Source organism: Maylandia zebra, linkage group LG20 (genome assembly GCF_041146795.1).
Source record: "Maylandia zebra isolate NMK-2024a linkage group LG20, Mzebra_GT3a, whole genome shotgun sequence".
NCBI lineage: Eukaryota > Metazoa > Chordata > Actinopteri > Cichliformes > Cichlidae > Maylandia > Maylandia zebra.
The window spans coordinates 31,126,680-31,148,864 of NC_135186.1; the positions used below are offsets into that span (position 1 = coordinate 31,126,680).

The 22,185-nt window shown below is 41.0% G+C and overlaps 1 protein-coding gene across 1 annotated transcript; it reads left to right on the forward strand.

The window, feature by feature from the left end:
• Positions 1-644: 644 nt before the first annotated feature.
• On the forward strand, positions 645-22,185 carry c1qtnf12 (C1q and TNF related 12). The gene is made up of 8 exons (XM_004560347.3): positions 645-1,678; positions 12,637-12,741; positions 12,870-12,981; positions 13,154-13,338; positions 15,346-15,454; positions 16,796-16,889; positions 18,882-18,960; positions 19,047-22,185. Exons 1-8 carry the CDS (start codon positions 1,499-1,501, stop codon positions 19,143-19,145), a joined length of 963 nt encoding a protein of 320 aa, XP_004560404.3. The 5' UTR covers positions 645-1,498; the 3' UTR covers positions 19,146-22,185.

Sequence of the window (22,185 nt, forward strand, 5' to 3'; positions counted from 1 at the left end):
TGGCAAACAAATGAAACGGCAGTCTAAAATTTTAAGTTAAAAAAATAAATAAAGTATGTGGTATGCACTCATGAGCTAACATGTTATTTATTAGAAACAATCTGGCAGGGTTGAATTCCTTTTTGATGAATGATTGTAGAAATACCCAGACCAGTAATTTATTCACATCAGCCATGATTATTTAGTGAAACATGCAATTTCTACTCCTTTCCTCTGGGAGTATTCAAAGAATTGAACACCAACACTGAGTAAAACAAACAGGTATGTACTGCAGTCTAGATTTCTGTCCCTGGCATACTTTCAAACAACAGATTACACAAGATAATGTCTTAAGGTCACAAAAAGGTGCATGAATTAGTTTTTACTTCTAGCTTGGAGCTTTGGTAAATCAGGCCTGTATTGAGGCATAGACAACTTTGTACACATCCCATAACTTGTCTGCCAAGAAGCTCTTCAGAAGTGAGATAAAACAGAGCTGAATCAGCTGAGGCTGCCAATAGAGAGAGTCAAAAGAGACGTGGAGAGAGAGAGAGAGAGAGAGAGAGAGAGAGAGAGAGAGAGAGAGAGAGAGAAGGACAGGGGGAGGGAGAATGGGTGATGATAAAACTCCACTGTGAGCCCTCCTGTAAGCTCAGTCAGAAAGCAAAGGAGCAGCTGGGACCAGAGAGGTAGGGAGTGCAGTGGAGCAAGAAAAAAAGAGACCCACCGGGCACCAAATCTCTGCACATGGACTTGTTGGGACAGTCAGTAGGCAGCACCTGAGTGACCACTTTAAGGAGAAAATAAGGCCGGCTAAGATCAATACAGGACTTCAACTGTCTTCTCTTTGGCATCCCCATGGATGCACGCAGATTGATCTGAATGCTGATCTGCATCTTTTGATCTGAGCCCAACTTCTGTGGATATTGCAGCTTTTTCCAGCTACCACACCAGTCTGCTGGAGCCTGGACTCTATTGTTGAGTTTAAGAAGCAGCGGGGGAGAGCGAGGGAAAAGAGAATATTGCCATCCATCTCTAAGTCCCTACAGCCCACCCTCAGCTTTGGACGCCCCTCCTCTCAGCCTCTTCTTTTGACCCCCTGTGCCCTCCACAACACCCCAACCCAACCCCCTTCAGCACCTCCAACCCCCCAACAGAGCAGAAAGCGTGAAAAATCTCACTAATGGGTTTATTTGCTGTCAGATCTCCACAGATCTGTCATTCCCTTGGACCATTCTGCTTGACACATTTCATAGTTGAGTAAGCCTCCTGGAAGTCTGGCTAGACTTAGCAGTGCCCCTGCAAACGCTGGGCTGGCTCAGAGCTCATCAAGAGGGGAGCAGCAGTCAGTCTGACAGTCTCTTGGACAGGGAGTCCCTGAAGCTGCATTCCTCCAGTCTCTTGTATTTGTAAGCCTCGTGGGCATCTTCAGCTTGCGTCCAACCACACGACTGGTCCTTTTCCAGAAGATTCGGGTTGTTTCTGCAGGGATTCAGGTGCTGATTGAAAGACTGTGAAGATGTGGTGTGGGGCTATGCCTCTGGCCGTAGTGGCTGTGGTGTTCTGGACCCAGTGTGTCCTTCTAGATGGAGTGGATGCCAAGAAGGAGAGGAAGAGGCCAAAGGAGCCCACTCCACAGCACACAGAGACGTACAACACAACTCTATCCAACAGTGAAGAAGTTGGTGGGACCATCAAGGTATTAAATTCCAATGCAATTTCTTTTTAATATATATTTAGGACTTCAGATTAGTTTAAGGTTGCCTTGCAGATATGTGACATATACCTGTCAGCACAGGCTGTATAGAAATAGATAAATAAAGTGTGGCAAAGGTCGGGGCAGGTGTGCCCTGCCAGGTCAGGCCTCATACAGTTTGACGGACCAAAATGTGTGAAGCTCTAAATAGATGACTTCCCAAGGCATGCCAGGAATGTGGACATCTAAAGGGTGATCAATGCGTCAATTAGTGTGCGCTGCGGGTGCCTGCCTCCAGTGTTTCAGCTTATGTGAACAATTCAGGGTGCAGTAAAGCGAGATGAGGTATTTACAAACCTCTCAACACAAGAACAGTGTTTTTATTAGAAATGAATCCCGCTTACATAACAACATTGCTGCGGTACACTTCCATTTTCAGGAGCAACAGTCGGCCCTTGACTCTGTTATTTATTGGTTTATTGCTGGTGTTGCATATTTGTGAAACTTTCCAACAGGCTATTTGTTTTGCTTTCAGCCCACCCATTATGTTGGCATTCTCATGTAACTCTCACTGCCCTATATACCAGCCAGTCTCGCGGTAACCTCCACTCCTTTCCCCCCTCTTCTAGAAACCACACAGTGAGGTCTTCTTTGTGTCTCTAAGAACACTTTGTAGGTGGTTGTGGCCTGGCGCTGTTTATTTGACTTGGTTCGCCCAGTAAAAACAACAGCTATGAAGGATGACCTTGTGTCAGCCCTGAATCTTGCTGAAGATTGCACCCCATCGGGATCTCGCTGGTCTGCCTCGTCCCACAGGGAGCAGGGTGTCCTCACAAACACTGCTGCTCTTGGATTGCCTTGTAGGCAGTGATGTGACTCCTGGGAAAGTTAGCTGGAGAGGTATTATAGTACCTGTGGTGATGTTTTTCCCAGCCCATTGACGCTGTCATTCACAGGCCTACCCCGACTCCGCTGTGTCTGGGACATCCGATAGGGGCGGTGTGGCCCTGAAAACTGGGGCAGCATGCCGTGTAAGCCCCTCACAAAGCCCCATAGAAAGGGCCCTGAAAGGGAACACCTCTGTGAGGATTATCCCCCTTTGCCTCCCTCTCTAACATTCTTTTCATCTCATCTCCCACAATCACAGGGTAATGGCATAATCACTCTTAAGACGCAGTGTTATGCCCGACAGTGTCTTTGCCAAACACTGTCACCTCTGATAGAACCTGAGATTTAAGCGTGACATCTGTGGAAGAGGTTGCATTGAAGGTTGCATTTGTCAGTGCCACTCTTTCTGGGTTTCTTTTGGCGGGTATAGAGAAAAAAAAAAAAAAGCATGCCACACATCATGAAAAGTGGTAAACTTGCTTGTCTTGGGTAGTTTGTTAGTTTATCCTATTACACATCTGTTAGGGCTCAGAGAAAACAGCACGTCCATTGGAGCTGTCTTGGCAAGCAATTTGTATTCTCAAACAAGCCAAACATTTACACTCCAAATTTACATTTTTTCCCCCTTGTGCCCAGTGGAAACAGTTCTTATGATGGCATTCGTTTTCTATCTGACCAATCCTGTGTGTGGGCTGCTGGCAGTGGGCAGTCAAACCCTGCATTCCTCTGGAGATTTTCCATTTGAAAGTGATCACAACAGTGAGGTGTGGAGCTACGCTGTGAGAGGAATTTTTTTAATGAGATGATGAACATTTCAAACAACCGTGATCTCTGCGAGCCGTCACGTCTCAGAGGTTTAGTACAGTGCGTTAAAAGTACAAGGCTTATTGTGCACCCTGCTCTAAAGATGAGAGGAATCTGTCATTGCCAAGCGCAGTGAAGGATCTGTGATGACTGTAATGGAGGGAGTCAAGTCAAACATCACGCCTGGCGTGTTGAGTAATGGCTGGGTTTAGCCTGAGGTGAGGGTTTTTGTTTCCTCTCTCTCATCTATAGTGATGATTAATACAGCGGCGTGTGGGACCTTTTGGATCAACCCACACATTGAGACAAAACTGAGTCCCTCAGGAAACAAGGCCACTGTGAGAGCACACACCTCCCACCGTTGGTGTGAAGAGTCCACAGTAAACTCTAGTTTCAGCCTGTCAGACAGTCAAAAAGGTTATGCTTATTTAACCTATCTGGGTTTGATTTGTGGGGACAGCACTCTCAGCAGAGAAGCTCAAACTTCCCTCACCCCAGCCACCTTCTCCAGCTCATTCAGGGGGACACCGAGACATTCCCAAGCGGGTCCTGAGTCTGCCTCAAATTTCCAGGGGGCATCCTAGTCAGATGTCCAAACACCCTCAATTGGCTCTTTTCGATGTGGAGGAGCAACCACTCTACTTATTTTTTATTGTACCTTGAATATAATGACTACCCGGGTCAATGTTAGCTTGTGTTAATGCTAGCTAGAAACCGAGGACACACTGGAGGGATTATATCTCTCAGCGGGCTTGGGAATGTCTTGATGTTCCCTCGGATGAGCTGGGAGAAGTGGCTGGGGAAAGGGAGGTCTGGGCTTGTCTACCTAGACTACTGCCCCAACGACCGAAAACTGGATAAAGGGCAGAACATTGCCGGATTGCTCCTTGGACAGATTCAGTTTTGCTAAATTTGGACTCTTTTCTTGCATTCAAGTGACTTGTAAATTAGTCACCAGGAGCGTTCCTAGTATGTGGTTATATAACATAGTCCAGAACAGTATTGGAATCATGTAAAAAGAGGAAGATCTCATGAGTTTTTACTGTGAAGTGGCAAACTGTGATCTGTGATGGCACAGCATAGGTAATGCTTTTCAACAGCTCATTTTACCTACCACAGGGAAAATGAGCACTCACTTCCAATTTCAAAGCTATAATTTGTACACAAAACAGATGTGACACAACGATCAAAGTGTCTTTCAGCTTAGATTGCTTTTTATATGAAGAGGAAGCTGAGATTGTCTTGAGCATAAACACAAATTTATTCACTTTCTCTCGTATGCTAGAAGTGCAACTTTGTTGGGACAACAAAGAGGCAGTTAGAAAAAAGCTCAGGACATATTATGAGAAGAATGTTTGACCTTATCATTAAATAATAACTACATTTAATTTACACTTCCAAATATGCCCCTGTGTGATAGAGTAATTATGTTTTGCACACTGTGTTTGCCAATTGAGTAATAACACAGTGTGCAGAGAGCCGAGTCAACATTGCATGCTTAACTGTATTTACCTCTTCAGTGATAAATCTTCGAATCAATCTGTGTCTGTGAAGCGCAGCGGTGGGGAACACGTGGGCGGATGCATGACAACTGAGATGCACGCAGGTTAGCAGGATCCCCTCGTCCCACACAGCCTGGGGATCCCTGCCTTCTGGGGCGGTGTTGGCCCAGCGTAAGGCCCTTCCATCCATGCATGGATGACTGCACAGGGAGCAGTGCAGGGATGTAAAAACAAGGGATTAGAGATGACTCTTAATCATCCTGTCCAACCTTAAACCTGCATGCGGAACACTTTTATCATCAGCAAAATGTTTCATGTTGTCGAGTGTGTACGAGCAGGTAGAAAAACAGATAAGGCAGAAGTGAAAATAAGATAAGTTTTTTTGTACGCACACGGAAGAATTCAGGAGCTGCCTGCAGAAGAGTAGAGTTTCAGTATCTGGTTGCAGCCCCAGAGACATGTTTTAACAGTTGTGTTTGTGTTTTTGGTGGCACGCTGCCCCAGGGAAATATTTCCCATTTTATTGCTTCAAATAAATTCTACTTAATTTTCCCCAAACTACATGACAAACACATTTAAAGCGTCGTACGAAAAGATTTATTTGTGCAGGCCCAGGTCGGTCTTCTGTGGATAATAAAATCTTATAGGCTTCTGCGAATGATCAACAATCATCACAACTGATCCACTAATTGATCCAAAAGCTCTAAACTCACCATGCTGCGGGTTAATAAAACCATCTATCTTCACTCTTATGGTAAGACATGGATGCCAGGCACAAGCAGTGGAAAATGATTTGGTGTATTTGCTCAAATAATAAGTACTGCACAATATTTAAGCACTTTCACTTCAGTATTTGAAGTTTGTTTGCTTCGTACTCAACTTTATTTGGTTTAAGAAGCAACTATTGTGCTTTTTACTTCACTCTGTTAAAGATTTTGAACATGAAGCAGTAAAAACTACCAATTTGAAAAAGGAATAGAAAAGAATAAAGATATTTTAAAAATTGCTCTCATGCAAAATGAACACTTACTTTTTGATGAAATCAGAAAAGTTGCCTCTTTCTCATTTCTCTATAAATAACTAATGCATCAGCTTTAACACTTACATAATGGTAACACACACACTGAAAACATGTATTTTTATTCTTAATCCTAAAACACTGACAAGCTTTACTTAACAATATTATGAAATAAATAAAATAAATTACAGGATTTCTTTCTCTCTGCCATTTAGAGCTGGGTCGCTTAGCTCAAGCTGATGACCACAGACAGGAAGCACAGCTAGCCAGGCTTTTGATTTTGTCTTGTTTTATAATACAAGATCAAATTATGCATTAATGAATGAGCTTTAGAGTTGCTTGCAGATAAACTTTTGTATCTTAAGACACAGCAATGTTAGCTGTTTCTCTGTTTCCCAGTTTTATGCTAAGCCAAACTATAGCTACCAAATTTCGATAAATAAATAACCTATAAACAAATGAACTAAAAGTTCTCTTTTTAGGCAAAATATTGAATGCAAGCATTTTACTTATAAGATGTAAACTTTTGTATTGTTACTTTTGTGCAATGTACCAGTACCACAGGCAGCAAAACAGAACCATAGCATGACACTACCTCCACCCTAAGTGCCTGCTGCTGTAGTATTCTTAGGTTTAAAAACTTCCCCTTAACTCCTCCCATCAAACCTCTTGTGATTGTGGCCAAATCGGTCAGTTTCTGTGTGGGTGACCAAATTTCAGGTCAAACCTGAAGGTGTTCATTTTGGAGCAGGGCCTGCTTATTTAGTCGGCATCTTCTCATTCCACGATGATAAAAAACTGGCTTCACTGTTGATCATGACGCTGGTGTTCCGGTGTTTTCCAATTCATGGCAGGCTTGAGGCCTTGGTGGTTCCTGGATTGTTCCTGAATATCCTGACCAATTTCCTCTTATCTGAGGGTGACAGTTTGGGTTTTCTTCCAGTCCTTGGCAAAGTGGTGGCACATTAGAATAACTTGTACTCACCTAGGATTTGAAGTTGCTTAGACTTTCCTATTATTCTAAGAACAAACAAAACAGAACAGCTTTTAGTACCAGTTTGTTTTTCTGCACATTCAGATGTCTGTTTAGAGAAATTAGACTAAACATAGTCAAGTGGTTTTTGTTCCTACACTGCGAAAAAATAAACTATTGGTCAGTCCAACGAGTGCTGTCAAACACATCTTTTTTATGCCGGTGAAGAAAAAGTACCAGTTGTAGTCAATCATGGTCAATAATGAAAAAGGTTATAGGCCTTGCCTTGTCGTATTAAAAGACTTTATAGAACCTTCATTACCACTAAGTGAGTGTATGAATATTAGATTAGGGAACACCACAAAGTCAAAATTGTGCAACAATTCCTCTATTTAAAAGTCATTAAAGATGAATGCTCTATAATCATTCCACTCTAGAAGAAGAGGAGCCCCATCCAGCCTCTTCCACTTATACTTATCAGAGTCGCAGAGGGGCTGTAGCCTATCCCAGCTGCCATCGAGCGAAAGGGAGGGTACAATCTTACGCTGGCCAGAGAGACATACAACGATTTGCACTCACATTTACACCTTTAGAATCACAGATTAACCGAACCCAAACCTGCAGGGAGAACATCAGGTTGAGGCCCTGGACAGATACTGGAGTTGAAGTCAGGACCTTCTTGCTGTGAGGCAACAGAGCGAACACTGCTAACGACTGCATCACCGTGCTGGCCAAGAACTGCTCAAATTAAAATCCCCAAATGACCATGCATTCATGCTTGTACAACTACAAATTGAAATTAAGCTCCAGAGATAGTAGCAGGGGGAAACAAGGTAACTTGTTTAATCTGTGCAGAAAACTCAGAAGAGTGAATTGTATTGTTTTTTTGCATAACAAATAAGATATAGTCATAAGTCGTTTGTGAACTTTAAAATCGCTGAGATGGATTTGATATTTTCTCTGCCAGAAACAATTAAAATCATAATTTAATGGATTAAATTAACATCCATCCATAGATATTAGACTTTACATTCTTAAGATGAGAGTCTGAGTAATGAGACGTGATTTAGAGCCCCATCATCGACCAGGGTAAACACTGTCTAAAAGATTTAACGTTTCCCACCTTCAGACAGAATACCTGACACATTCTCATGGTCTGCGTTGGAAAGGCGTGTGCTCATACCCGCTGAGAGACGAGGCCACTTTGAGGCACTCACACATCAGCGGTGATCAAAGCCAGAGCCCCGGTGTTCTTCATCAACTCTACGACGTATACCTGGATCCACTCCCTGTTTGTTCGTCACCTATACGTGCTGATACTGAGCTATGCAAAGGAATCTATAGTTTACTTTACAGCATAGCAGCGAGTGAGGGATTGAAGGCCTTTCGACAGGTTCTTCTTTGTCATACAGCAATATGGTTTTCATGTCTGCATGTGTGGAGTCTTTGAAGTTCTCGGTTGAGACATACACCCAGCTGCATGCAATGAATCAGACAATTTTTGGCAAGTGATGCACTTTACTGACAGTAGAAACAGACACAAAGAGAGCACAGTATATTTTATAGAAAAAAGTTTCTAAAGTTGATGATTAAATTATTTATACAGTGATTTGCAGTTATATTTTAGCTTAGAAATGAAGGTTATAATTACCGTGGTCAAAGCCTTTCTTCTTTGAGCACAGAAAATCCTTCAGGGCAAGGGTTTAATGGTTTAATTGCAATGGTGTGTATTAAAGAGGATGCCAAGCTCAGAGCATGGCTGATTTCCTGGCAATGATAAGAGGTGTAATTACCGGGCACATGTGTGGGCCAAATTAACAGTTTTATATCTTTGACACTGACCAAGAACAAATGTTAAGTGTTTACTTTTTCTCAGTTGAGAGCCTGCCGGTCCGCCTCATCATCTCATTGTGGGTCTGTTTCAGATTGTACTGAGTTGTCTACAGTTCCAGCATCAGCATGTTGATTTATAGTATTTATTCAAGCTCACAGAGCTGGTATGTTACATTAATATTGTTTTGTTGTTGAGAGTTTGACAGATTTATAAATCAAACTTACAGCCAGCAGGTGGCTAACATAGCATAGTATATAGACTGGAAAGATATAATCTGGCTCTATCAGAAAGTCCAGGACCTGTTAAGCTCAGTTATATTTGTTTTTTTAAGCACCGGAGCCTCTCCAGCTGTCATAAGGTGACAAGTGGGGTACACCCTAGACTGGTTACCAGTCTACTGGAGGGCAGCGATGAAATAATTTATAGAAATCATGTTTTTTGTTTGTTTGCTTTTTGTTAAATTAAAAGAAAATACTGTGGGGACTGGATGGATGTTAGGAGATGATGGCATAAATCTGTCACTGTCAGTGCGACTGACGGCTGCCCCCTCCAACCTGAGTGTGTTCTTGCTAGAGGTTGCTTCCTGTTAAAAGGGAGTTTTTCCTTCCCACTGTTGCCAGGGGCATGCTGTCTTTCTCTCTTGCGCGTCTCTCCATTATAGTAGGATCTTCACCTGACAATATAAAGTTCCTTGGGAGGATTGTTTGTGATTTGCTTCATATTTTATATAGATGAAGCAGAATTGAACCGAGACTTGCGTCCTATTTTTGGATTCTTTTTTATCCCTCTAAGGTCAACGTAAGGTTTGTTTTCACTTTTCAGTCTAGGAATAAAACCATTTGTTTAGGTGCAGAATAATCTCTATAAACAGACATCCAAATATGAGCATGTTTGTTAGTCTGTATTAGGTTCGAGTAATAGCCACCAGTCACATTTGAGCAGCCTGTAGTTGAGTGAAGGTAAAATCTGGATACAGAGCACGGAAGGCCGTTGCCTATTGTCTGTAAACAATTTAGGTTTTCATTTGTTTTTACATCTCTATTCATTCAGAGCCCCAAAATATTTGAGACTAGCTGATTGGTTCCAATACTGGGCTCAGATACTAAAACTGCCTGAACCATGCACATTGAAAATAATGTGACACGTTCATAGGTCTTGATGAATAATGATGCAGGAAAATGCTCTGTTCTACTCATGTTGGACCATCACATCCTCATTGAAAGGCTGAAAAATTGGGTTGGTGTATCTGGAACTGCATTAGAGTGGTTCTCCTCTTATCTCCATCACCAATCCTTTTCTGTGGCAGTCTCCGATTTTAGGTCATCCTCTACCTCCCTCACTTATGGTGTCCCTCAAGGGTCAGTTTTGGGGCCTTTATTGTTTTTAATATATCTTCTCCCCCTCCAGCATATAATAGGCTCTTTTGAGGACATTTCTTATCACTGTTATGCTGATGATATTCAGTTGTTCTTTTATGCCCGAGGATTTATCTAAGCTTCAGCGTCTGAATGATTGCTTAGATTTAATCAAACGTTGGATGGCTGCAAATTTCCTCCAACTCAACGAGGGGAAAACTGAAGTCCTCGTATGCGCCCCTGATAGGTTTCTATCGCAGATAGTGAAAGCTCTCGGTCCTCTCTCACTCTATGTTAAATCCTCTATCAGGAATTTAGGTGTCACCTTTGACTCGAGTCTCACATTGGATGGGCATGTGAAATCTCTGGTTCGGGCTTGTTTTTATCATTTAAGAAATGTGGCTAAGCTAAGCCCGATTTTATCTTGCTCTGAACTGGAGATTGCTATACATGCATTTATTTCGTCACGCTTGGATTATTGCAATTCGCTGTTTATGTGTCTAAGCAAAGGTTCTCTGGATCGTCTGCAGGTTGTGCAAAACGCTGCAGCTAGGCTTTTGACAAAATCCTCCAAGTACTCACATGTGACACCATTGTTATCTCAGTTACACTGGCTTCCTGTTAAATTTAGAGTCAATTTTAAGATCCTGGTCTTGACCTACAGAGCTGTGCACAGATTGGCACCAGCCTACATCTTTGATCTGCTACAGCCCTATGTCCCTAGCAGGTCTTTGAGGTCATCTGATCAGGGCTTACTTGCTTTAAAAAATACTAAGAGGAGGACTAAGGGTGACAGAGCTTTTGCCACTGTGGCCCCGAGACTGTGGAACTCTCTCCCCCAAACATTAAGAACTGTGGACTCAGTAGCTGTTTTTAAAAAACAACTCAAAACTCACCTTTTTAAAACTGCTTTTGGTTAATTTTTTGCCTGTTTTATTTTCTCTTTTTAAATATTTTCATGACTTGTAATCTTATGTGCAGCACTTTGTGATTCTGTCTTGAAAGGTGCTATATAAATAAAAATGTATTTATTTATTTATGAGCTGGCATTGAATCAGTGAGCTTGAGAGCTGCTGGATTTTCTTACTTTTGAAGTGTTGGATTAACTGTTTCCCTCTGTTTTCAGTCTTCGTGCTAAAAGAAACTAACAAGCCAGTGGTGTTTGCTTCATATTTAGGAGATGGAAATAAAAGTAGTATCAATCTCGTCATCTATATTTTAGCAAAAAAAGCACACTTTGTTAAACATTTGCTTAAAAGCTTATAGTATTGTTATGTTAACGAATATCATAAAATAACTTGGCCTCCAGTTTTTTGGAAACCGTACTGAGTGAGTAGTGTAAAGGTATTCTTGCCCAAATCAATCCCTTTTATCTGTCTTCCAAGCCTCAAAATCGCAACAAAAACAAAGATCAGTTTGACATGCAGCGCCTGTTAAGTGGTTTATTTTGCCTGATGTCAGAGAAAAGAGAAAATCAGAGAGTGAAAAGCGGTGTGTGTGTGTGCTGCAAATCCCCAAACATGAAACAGTTTTTTATTCCAGCCTAACAAAAAGACACACAAGGATTTACTCTGTTGCGGTGGAACAAGATGCAAGTCTTTAACGGTGAAGAAAGGGGCATGTTGGTTTAGCAGATAAGTGATCCGTGTCCCGCTGCCAAACCTAAACAAATTCCATTTCAGACAGCTCACCTTCATGGCTCGTCTTTATCTCCTCTTCCATCTCAGCTGAAGACTCTTGACATTTGGGGAAGGGTTAGGGTAAGTTTGTGAGCTTGCTGTGATTGGAAGTCATTCAGCCTCACATTTTATAGCAAAATGAAAACAAGCAAGTTGTAGCACTACGTATAAAAACGTTTCATCCAGAGGACTTCCCCCCGTGAGATCTCACTCACCTAAACAGCAGTTTCTTACTAATTAGTTATCTGAGAACATACACCCTGATTGGAAAACACACAACCCTTTGTTTATATACTATATTCATGCCATCTTACTTATTAAATTTTCCATCATTAGATCTAATGAGCAGTATTAATAAAAAAATACTGGTTTGTCTTTTAGTGAGGGGGAAAGTGTTGGCCACTTTGACATGTTGTTATAAACTACAGTAATTGAGGCTTGCGGTCCACAGAATCGACATTACACATAGACAGGCAGACTCATTTTTCACCAGGGTGCTCATGGAAATTTTCATGTGCTGAAAAGAAAAAAAAAACCAACTACTCTTAACAAAGTTTGTTTACATTCATTCCAGCCTGTTGGGCAAAATAAGAAGTGACGTGGCACACGAGTGAATTATCTGGAATGAAAAAATAAGCACAAGGTAAAGCTTTCGGAGGACGATGGTGACTGATGGGCAGTTGAGAAGCGTTGCAGTTGACTGAGCAAGAGAGACAGAAAGAAAGACATTTCCCTGTTTGACCAAAATTACTATAAAATATATGATTATTATATAAATTGAATAAACTTTTTAAAGGTTTGTCTGACTTGAAATCTTGACGGAGGGCGTGCGTGGATTGCAATCATGACGTTATGAGTCGACACTCATGTTGCGCTAATAATTTATACAGACTTCTGTTCTGGTGCAGGGTTCTGATCACCAGAGGGTGGATCCACTGGGATCATGGATGGACTTTGTGAAACGACCCGTTGGAAACTTTCCTGGAAAATGTCGCAAACGCAAACGACCACTGGTAAACCCAGAAGATAGGCTATTTGTCCCACAGTTATTCAAAAATGTTCACTTTAAGCCATTTTATGTACAAACTTTTTATGCTAAGTTGGATACATGATTATTTTTTGTGTCTCTGTCTTCCATTAGCCAGGCCCACCCGGTCCTCCAGGTCCTCCAGGTCCCCAGGGTCCTCCTGGCTCTCCTGGGGCTCAAGTAACTCAGGAAGTTCTCCTGCAGGAGTTCAAAGAGATGATTAAAGGTAGAAGCCTGTTGATTTTTTGTCCCAATTCATTTATTCTCCTTTATTGGATACAAGGTTGTTCTTTTCTTCATCTTACAGTTATACACCTTTTTTAAAATTACAATATAATCCTGAGAGAATAGTTAAAAAAATCCAATTGAGTCACTGTGTGCTGGGCATGTTCTGTCAGAGGCTACAGAGAGGCGAACAGCAGCCTTGGACAGACAAATCAGCCCCAGCCAGCTACCTACAACCATCCTCACCCTGGAGGGGATGACCTCGTACCGCAGAATAGAAGAAGCTTTCCACTGCAAGCTCAAGGGACCCGTAGTGGTCGACAAGAAGACTCTGGTGGAGCTCCAGAACTTTCAGACAGTAAGTTTGTTTGAAGCCGAGTAAATGTTTATGAATCGGTCCAGCTTTGTTCCCTGCTTGCGGCTGAAAAACTAAAGTTTTGGCTAACCATCCTCTGCAGGGTTTCACATTTTGTTTCTCTGTCGTAACCCTGAAAGAGTAAGTGTTTGCTAATCACTGCTTACTTTGCATGTGGGAGAATTATGAGGGGATCATCCCCTCACTGGTAACTGGCACTGGCAAAGCATGCAGTGCCACTCCAAGACTCAGACTGCCTCTTTGGTCAAAAATATCAGCTTTTTCTATTCTACACATCACTCTCTGGGCAGCTTACAAAAGGCACTCTGTCTCAGACTTGGAATAAAGTGGGGAGAGGACAGAAATAGACACTGTTTGAAACAGCATGCTGTAGTGGAAGAACTATGCCCAGTTAGGACTAGCTGACAAGGCTGGAGGAGGGTGCATTGGGCTCTGCACACTATTAAACATGCAAACACAGAGCTATGTTAGTGAAGACGTGTTACTATGGCTTTGGAAAGTTTTAATATTTTTGCAGAGTCAGAACTATAGAGGCACACAATGAGACAAAGGATAAAAATAAGGTCTGAGTCCAGGGGCCCTATTTATTAGAGATTCATGGTTTAGACTCCATGTGTTAAATGTGATATACTTTAACTCATGTGCTGCATGTGCTCAGGGATAACACATTTTGTGAATTTTGACACAATGTGTGCTCTTTTAAAAATTTCTAACATTTTTTAATGCAAATATTTGTACACACATAAAACAAAACAAAAAATCTATAGAAGCCACAAACAGCCGCCGATCAAACCTGTTTATGAGCAGCAGTCAATCAGAAGAACTTTGGTTTAAAGGGACGGTGGTCTTAAAGTAGAAGTGTCCTGTCTTCCTTTTCTCTCTCCAACCGATTGTGGCACATGGCCGCCCCTCCCTGAGCCTGGTGCTGTTGGATGTTTCTTCCTGTTAAAAGGGAGTTTTTCCTTCCCACTGTCACCAAAGTGCTTGCTCATAGAAGTTCATATGATGGTTGGGTTTTTCTCTCTATGTATTATTGTAGGGTCTACCGTAAAATATAAAGAACTTTGAGGTGACTGTTGTCGTGATTTGGCGCTATATAAGTAAAATTGAATTGAATTGAAAGTGCTACAAAAGCTTGTTTCAAACAATGAACTGGGGGGCTGCTGCACTAAGGTCCAGTGTAAGATAAATTATTTTGAACTGGGAATTATGCAGTAATCCAAAAATAAAATATGGAACTGTTGCATTAGAATGTAAATATTAATAATTACTAAACAGTGGTATATAAAGGGCGGGTAAAATAACCAATAGTCACTGCCAGTTAGGCATGTTTTAAATTCCTGCCAAAAAAGTGGATGGATCAATCCAGCCCATATGGGGAACACAGTTCACAGTCTATCAAGATGGCCGGGAGCAGTCCCCACTCCTACCAGCAATCTCCTATTTATCACTTTGATTTGCTATTCTCCTCCTGCCTGGTCCTCAGCGTTCCCATGCTACATCAGCATTTAGGTTTAGTAGCTGCATGTTTGTGTAACGAGTGAAAAATCCCTGGTTTGACCTGGGGAGGACGCACAAATTCCTTTGGGGTTGCATCAGGAAGAGTAAAGAAAAAAATCTGCCAAATCTAACATGTGTTGCTACCCATCGTGGCGACCCAATATGGATAAGGGAACAGGCGAAAATAGCTTATGCTCCTTCACATCAGTAAACCTCCATGTGAAAAATGGAACAGCCTTGTCTCATTAATGCCATAATCCATGCAACACCTTGTGCATAAATGAGCCATGGAAGCAGTTCTGTCATAACTGTGCCACAGTGATGAGAAAGGGCAGTGGCTGTAGGATTGTTTCTGCTAAAGTGCCCTGGAAGCACACACAGAAGACATACCGTACTTAGTGCTCTGTAGCTGGGCCTTTATTTTGTGGTCCTGTATACTGTTGCCATAAAACATATCCACTATCAATCTTTTTTTTCCTGTGCTTCCAGCCGCCTGCTAAAGGAGCTTTCCTCAGAGGGTCGGGAATGGACCAGTCGACTGGGAGGTTCACAGCTCCCATCACAGGGATCTACCAGTTCTCTGCTAATGTCCATATTGGTAAATCACAGTAACTTTCCTATAAAGCTTATTACTGTAATATAGCAAAGCCTTAAAGCCCCTGCTCACTAATAGACCACCCAGATGATTAGACCTCCACTAAGGAGTGAGGGCATGCTTCCATTCTCCTCTTCATGCTTTTGTTGGCTTTGTTAAAACAGTTAAACTTATCACAGTTTTGTGATAAGAAAAGAAGCCTTGATTCTAATCAAGTTCATACATACACACATTATTGAAACCTCGCTGAAGCAGAGACTCTCTGAGCAGCTTAGCAGAGAAGCAACTGTTTACAGAACACCCAAACAAGCTCTGTTTGTTTGACGAACCACTTCTCGTGCCATAAGAAGCTGCGATATGATTTTTCGTCCAGTGCAAATAAAAAGTAGCGTCTCATTCGTCTGACCACTTCATTGTCATCTTATCATCTTCTGATCCTTGAATGTTTGAAATCTGGCCCATTGTCGGACATGAAAAAAACGATCCTTGGCTTTGTATTATAGATGGGTTTTTAAGAATTGGTGTTAGCTTGTAATAAATGCGTCACCACTTCACCATTAATCCACCGTTTGTTTAATGTCTAAATTAGGAGTAGTGGGAAATGTTTGAGCTACAGTAAATAGTGTGGCTGAAACCATAACACTAGACTAAACTGATGTATCATTGCAACTATAAATCCCTAAAAAGTTCATTTATAAAAGTTGATTTGAACCCTTACGTGTGGAAATCCAGTCATTTAATTGCCTGTTTATAATTAAGAAGGTGATTATAGTATATAGATATACATACTGTGAGGCCCATTTTCTTAACCATTTATCCAACTTAGGGTTGCAGAGCACGGGAGCCTTTCCCAGCTGTCATAGGTTGAAAGGCGGGGTGCATGTCACTCTATCACTAACACTGAAGGCTATCGAAATTCAGTTTAAGATTTATACCTTTAAGACTCCTACATATAAAGGATAACTTAAATCTTGGTAATCCTTTATGCAATGATCCTTTTTTTTTATTGAAATGACATATTGCATCTGTTAAAAGAAAAAGAAATGGGGGTAAAATGTCAAAGGAAAAGATTAAAGTAACACGTTCAGAAGCAAAAATCACATCCCCACAAATTTACAATTTTTTTCTTGTAAAGTTTCCTTTTTTTCATAACCTTTGCACTTCAATCTTGAAATGTTAAGAGTTTTTTCTTGTTTCTAGTGTAGTTTTAGCCTTATTGACCTATGCTGTTTCGTCTTTGTCTTGTATTTTAGCCTGTTCTAACCTTATAGACTCTTTTTGATGTTTTAGCTACTTTTGTAACTCTTGCTGTCCTATCTTAATTGATCACTGACCATTTTACAGATCACAATGAGGTGAAGAGGAGCAAGAGCCAGCTTAAGGCCAGGGACAATATTCGGGTGTTGATCTGCATCGAATCCCTCTGCCACAGATACACGTATGTATCCTGTAAGGTTGTTAAATATCCTGAAGCTCAGTCTCCTACAGACTCACCCCCAAATCCCCTCAATTATGCACCTAATCTTTGAAACAATGTAGTTTTGGCACGTTAGTGAATAATATCGCCACCAATCACAAATAAAATCAATCTTGAGTAGGTTTCAATATTACTACAGTCATCCTTTGCATTCTTGAGATTCTTGTTTTGTCAATTTACGTTTGGCTTTTCTCCTCTCACAGTCATATTTTAGTGGTGTTTAATGCTTCCTTAACTTTCACCAGAAGTTACGAGCTGTAAAAGGGGTTGTCTGTTACACTTTGTGTGGAACCAGTTTGGCATTTCCTGTATAAAAACAGAGCAGGTCTCTAAAAGGAAATGTCCTCTCATTTAGAGGCCTTGTCCTTGTCGCCTAACTAATCTTTATAGACTCACCTTTGACACTGCAGGCAGCCTGTTACATACAACAGCACAGCAGAGAACTGCTCTAGTTTGGGATGTGCGAGGCAAATAACGAAGCATCAGATAGGGTGGGCCTGAAGGGCATTTATTTTATTTTATGTTTTTACAAAACCATACCAAATCCAAATTCTTTCCAGTATTTCAAAATTTCTATTTACATAAAGTCAGTGAAAGCTGTTGAAATGAATTGTTCCCTGAAGTCTCCCCTGGACTGTGCAGAGCTCCACAGCCTCCCTTTCAGTGTGGTACAATGAGGGGAATGCATAAATAATATTATTATGATGGGTTACTTAACCCAAAAGAGTGCTTGGCTTTTGCTTTTTTGAGCCAAAGCCCCAGCCAGTCTCGCCCTCCCACTCATGAAAATGCAGAGAATGTGAAATGAGGCTCATTGTGATGGCAGTTGGAGGGAAGGCCAATATGATTGATTTGCCATAAAAATTTATCATTTTCCACTAAACAGGAGCCAGTGCTCTCACTGTGTGGTTAAAGGCTGCAGCTATGTTACAGCCATCTGTGCAGCCTCTGAGAGTGCTCAGTTGCTCAAGGAAAAGTTTGACCTTTGGGTCAAACTCGTCTTTATGCTCTTTTCTTTCTGAGAGTCAAACAAGAAGATTGAGATTATTCAAACAACTGTATCATGGATTCTGAAGCTGCCACAAGAAGCTAGCTAAGACTTGAATAATACAGGCCTAAAGGCTGGACAGCAGCCATATGGCATGCGCAATTCACGAATGAAAAATACATATTTCCCAACCAGTTGGCGAGAAGATGCTGGAGGTTGGTGGCAACCCCTGGGGAAAAATGGTCACAAAGAGGTACATGGTGTGGCACCAAAAACCTGTTTGCGGTTGCTTTGTTTCCTAGCAGGTTGCTATGGTCACCAGTGTTTTGCATGAAGATGCCGACTTATCTGCAAATAATTGCCATTTACTCGCCAAGAGGTCGTGAAACTATGAAGAGTGCCTGCAGTCCAGAAACAAGGACTGTTCCCCTTCAAAGTAAAAGTTTCACTCTTTGCAATATTGACACAACTTTTACTTTGATGGTGAAGTTCTCAGTTTGCATCAGCTACTGGTTTGCCATGGAACGTGTGGCACATGGCAGCATTTTGAATACTATTAAAGAGTATTATGTGATCAGTGGAATCAAATGGCTCAAAAATACAGATCCAGGATTTGTATGGAGAATACATTTTGATTGTTTTCCAAGGTTTTTTTTTTTTGTTTTTTTTTTAGTTTGGAGCAGTTGATTTTCCTGACATTTTACCAATAGACCCCGCAAGCCAATGTGTAATAGGCATAAACAATCAACACATAGTTTCCCTGTTTACCGTTAAACTATGTCAAAGGAATAATTCCTCTCATCTAAAACTTGGCAGTAAAGTGAGCATGCATATTTGGCCAATGACTAACTATCTTTTTAATATAAGGCCTTTTACACTTGGATGAAGTTCATGGGGTTTTAAAGAATGCAGCTTTGACATGTTTGAAAATTACTCAGAAATGTTATTTTTTAATCTGATTGCAGTTCACTGGAGATGATCGTTGGCTTGGAAAGTAACAGCAAGATATTCACTGTCAGCGTGCAGGGACTGCTGGAGCTGCAGGTGATCTCAGGGACACACAAGAGTAAGACATAAAGTACTCTTCTACACTCTTTCTACATTTATTTTTATTTGTTTCTGCTCTGCAGGCTGGGCAGTACACCTCCATATTTGTGGATAACGCAGCCGGTGCTTCCATTACAATACAGAACGGTTCAGATTTCATGGGCATGCTGCTTGGTGTATAGCCTCAAACACGAGCAGGGCATCCTCCAAGCTGTCCACTGCTGCCTTTTATTTTTTTATTTTCTTTCAATGGACTGCTTATGAGCACCGCCACACAGGACCAAACCACAGGGGAGGCTTGAAGGAAGGATGTAAGGCTGACATTGACTTGACTGCTTGTCAGATGAAAGTCAGTGAAAGGACAGTGTGAAGCACTCATGGACTGAGTTTGTTTCTCACAGTGCACTTCCACCTCCCCCCCAGGAACTTGGACGCATGTTGCTTCACAGATAGAATAACCTGAAAATAAAATGGAGAATATGTTTGTTACAGTATATTTTTCATGGTTGTTGAAGACCTTTGCAGTAAACCAAGATTTTTTTAATGTTCTCTGTAGTGGTTGAAAGAGCTAGGGAACACAAAATAGTAAATTTGTGCATTTAATGTATATTGACATTCATGTTTTTGTCTTTTCTATCTATTGTCTAAACACTCATGAACTATAATTTTGTTGGATTAAAATCCAGTTTTATTATATTATATGGTACATAGACTCCTTGAGTACACTGGACAGTTAAAATATGCTCAGTAGACAGGCCTCATGTGGTATTGTATCATAACTGTTGCTGCATTTTTAGCCATTTTAGCATCAGTTAAGACTGAAATATTCAACGGTGAGAGGATGGATTAGTTGTATAGAGTCCCACAGACCCACAATCCCACAAATTTTGCTGATCCTCTGACTTTTCCTCTACAGCCAATACGTGATGCTTACATTTATCATTTTTGAGTTAAATATTTGAACAATAATGCAATGAAATTAACTGTTTGCTCCAGAATAAAATGTAAGCTAATTTCATCTGTGATTCCTGATCTTTTCAGATGGTAATTTGACTTGTCCCACAGTTTTGTTTATGGCATCATTTTAGTGCCAGTTATCAAATGCTAACATTCCCGTGGCTAAACGTCACCAATTTAATACCATGGACTGTATATAAAAAATGGATGTTTAAGAAATGAAAGTACTACAACGTACCTTAAACTGCATTCTATCGATGGCCAGCAGGGGGGCAACTTTTTTTTGTTTGTTGAAAAAGTAAGGAGGATTATGCAGCGTATTCTTATTTGCTGAAACGGGAATTCATACTACCAATTCCTAGTTCATGTCCATTTGTGCAGTACGGAGCCCCCCAGGGGACATGGGAGAAAAAAAAATTACGGAGGAAAAAAAAAATAATTAGGGAGGAAAAAAAAAAAATTAGGGAGGAAAAAAAAAATTAAGACGGACTTTTGCGAGCGCTCGCAAAAGTATTGCGAGCGCTCGCAAAAGTATTGCGAGATCTCGCAATAAGTATTGCGAGCGCTCGCAAAAGTATTGCGAGATCTCGCAAAAGTTTTAGCCGCATTCTTCGGAGGCCGCCAGCTCGAAGCCGACCGGGAGGTCGAGGCACGATGTGCCGGGAAAGCGGTGTTCCTCCCGGCTGTAGTAGGTCTCGACCTCCCGTTAGCTTCGAGCTAGTGGGTGTCAGATCTCCAAAAACGTCGGAGCTCTTTTGCAAATATGTGATGTCTTGTAAACCGAGCAGGTATCTGACGTTTACACAACTGCATTCACGCCTCAAAATATCTTAAAAGTGTATTTTGTGACCCAGAAAGAGTAATATTACAACTAAGTAGCTGCCGCCATTGTTGGAGTTTTGCGAGATCTCGCAATACTTTTGCGAGCGCTCGCAATACTTATTGCGAGATCTCGCAATACTTTTGCGAGATCTCGCAAAAGTCCGTCTTAATTTTTTTTTTCTCCCTAATTTTTTTTTTTCCTCCCTAATTTTTTTTTCTCCCATGTCCCCTGGGGGGCTCCGTAGTGCAGGTATATTGCTACACTGAGTGAAGGATTTTGTGTATGCTTGACTGGAGTCCTTGAGAAAAGCCATCAGCATGTAACAGATAAGCAGAATGCTGATTGGCTGAAAAAAGGAAAGGGAGTGAAGAAAGAGTAGGAATAGCAACCCCCCCACTAAAGATCAAACATTGGCTGCAGTGGACACTTTTTATTGTTTGTAACATTTGTAACAGTTTCACTTCAACACTTTGTATGTTGTAACTTTGGTCTTCTCTGTGGTTGGCGGAAGGTCCAACAACAACAACACAAGCTGCCCTCTGGTGACAGCAAATAGCTAAAACATGTAGACAATGGTCTGCAATGCTCTGTGTGGTGACCAGTACACAACAATGCCAGTTGCTTAAGAACAACAGATTCATGTGCAGCATAGTCAGTTTCTATTGGTGATGGTAAAAACTTGACTGTCAAAATGAGTCTTTCGAAACCAGTGCCTGACTACATCCATATTTCATATACAGTCTGTGGTTGACACCTAGCCTTTTAGACTATAGAAAGAAGAGTTTTGCAAATACTGCTGAGCATTTTTATCTTCAACTCATCTGAGAGGGAAGAAGTTAAAAGTTTGTGATCTCATCCACCTTGTGTGGATACTCCTTTTCCACCACCTGGATATGTGTCCATATTGTTTGCGACAAATGCCAATAAATTATTAGTTTTTAATGTCATGTCACGAGCACCTTAGTACCACCATTGTCAGTCAAAGGCTCACTCTTTTTGCCATTTTTTATCTCACTCTCAAGCAGCCATTCTTCTGCTTCATGTTTACACCTGGAATGGTCAATGCAATACATTTATAGGTCAGTTAGTGTATAAGGAAATTAATATACTCCAGTTTCCCTGTAAAATATTGTGTTTTTACAGCTTTTTAAAGATTACGTAGAACAATGTTTGGATGAACTAAGATTTTTTTATACAGTCCCCTATGTTTTATCTTTTACAAACCTTAAATATTTTTATTGTATTTTATGTTTTTCTTGACAAATACATGTTTGTAATTTATCATAACTGATATATTAGTAAGTTTGGGAAGCATTGAAATTTGATATTTATGTTTGAGATCCACAGTTAATGCCATAATCTATACCACAGAATTAAAAGATAACTTTACTATTTTTTAATTAAAATATTCTGTAAATTGAAATAAAACTCTTTAAAATGTT

Bases quoted from the DNA above. Each gene is read 5' to 3' on its own strand.
- c1qtnf12 (XM_004560347.3), top strand. From the start codon at position 1,499: ATGTGGTGTGGGGCTATGCCTCTGGCCGTAGTGGCTGTGGTGTTCTGG. The intron at 12,742-12,869 runs GTAAACCCAGAA...GTCTTCCATTAG, and splicing joins GCAAACGCAAACGACCACTG to CCAGGCCCACCCGGTCCTCC. The intron at 13,339-15,345 runs GTAAGTTTGTTT...CTGTGCTTCCAG, and splicing joins AGCTCCAGAACTTTCAGACA to CCGCCTGCTAAAGGAGCTTT.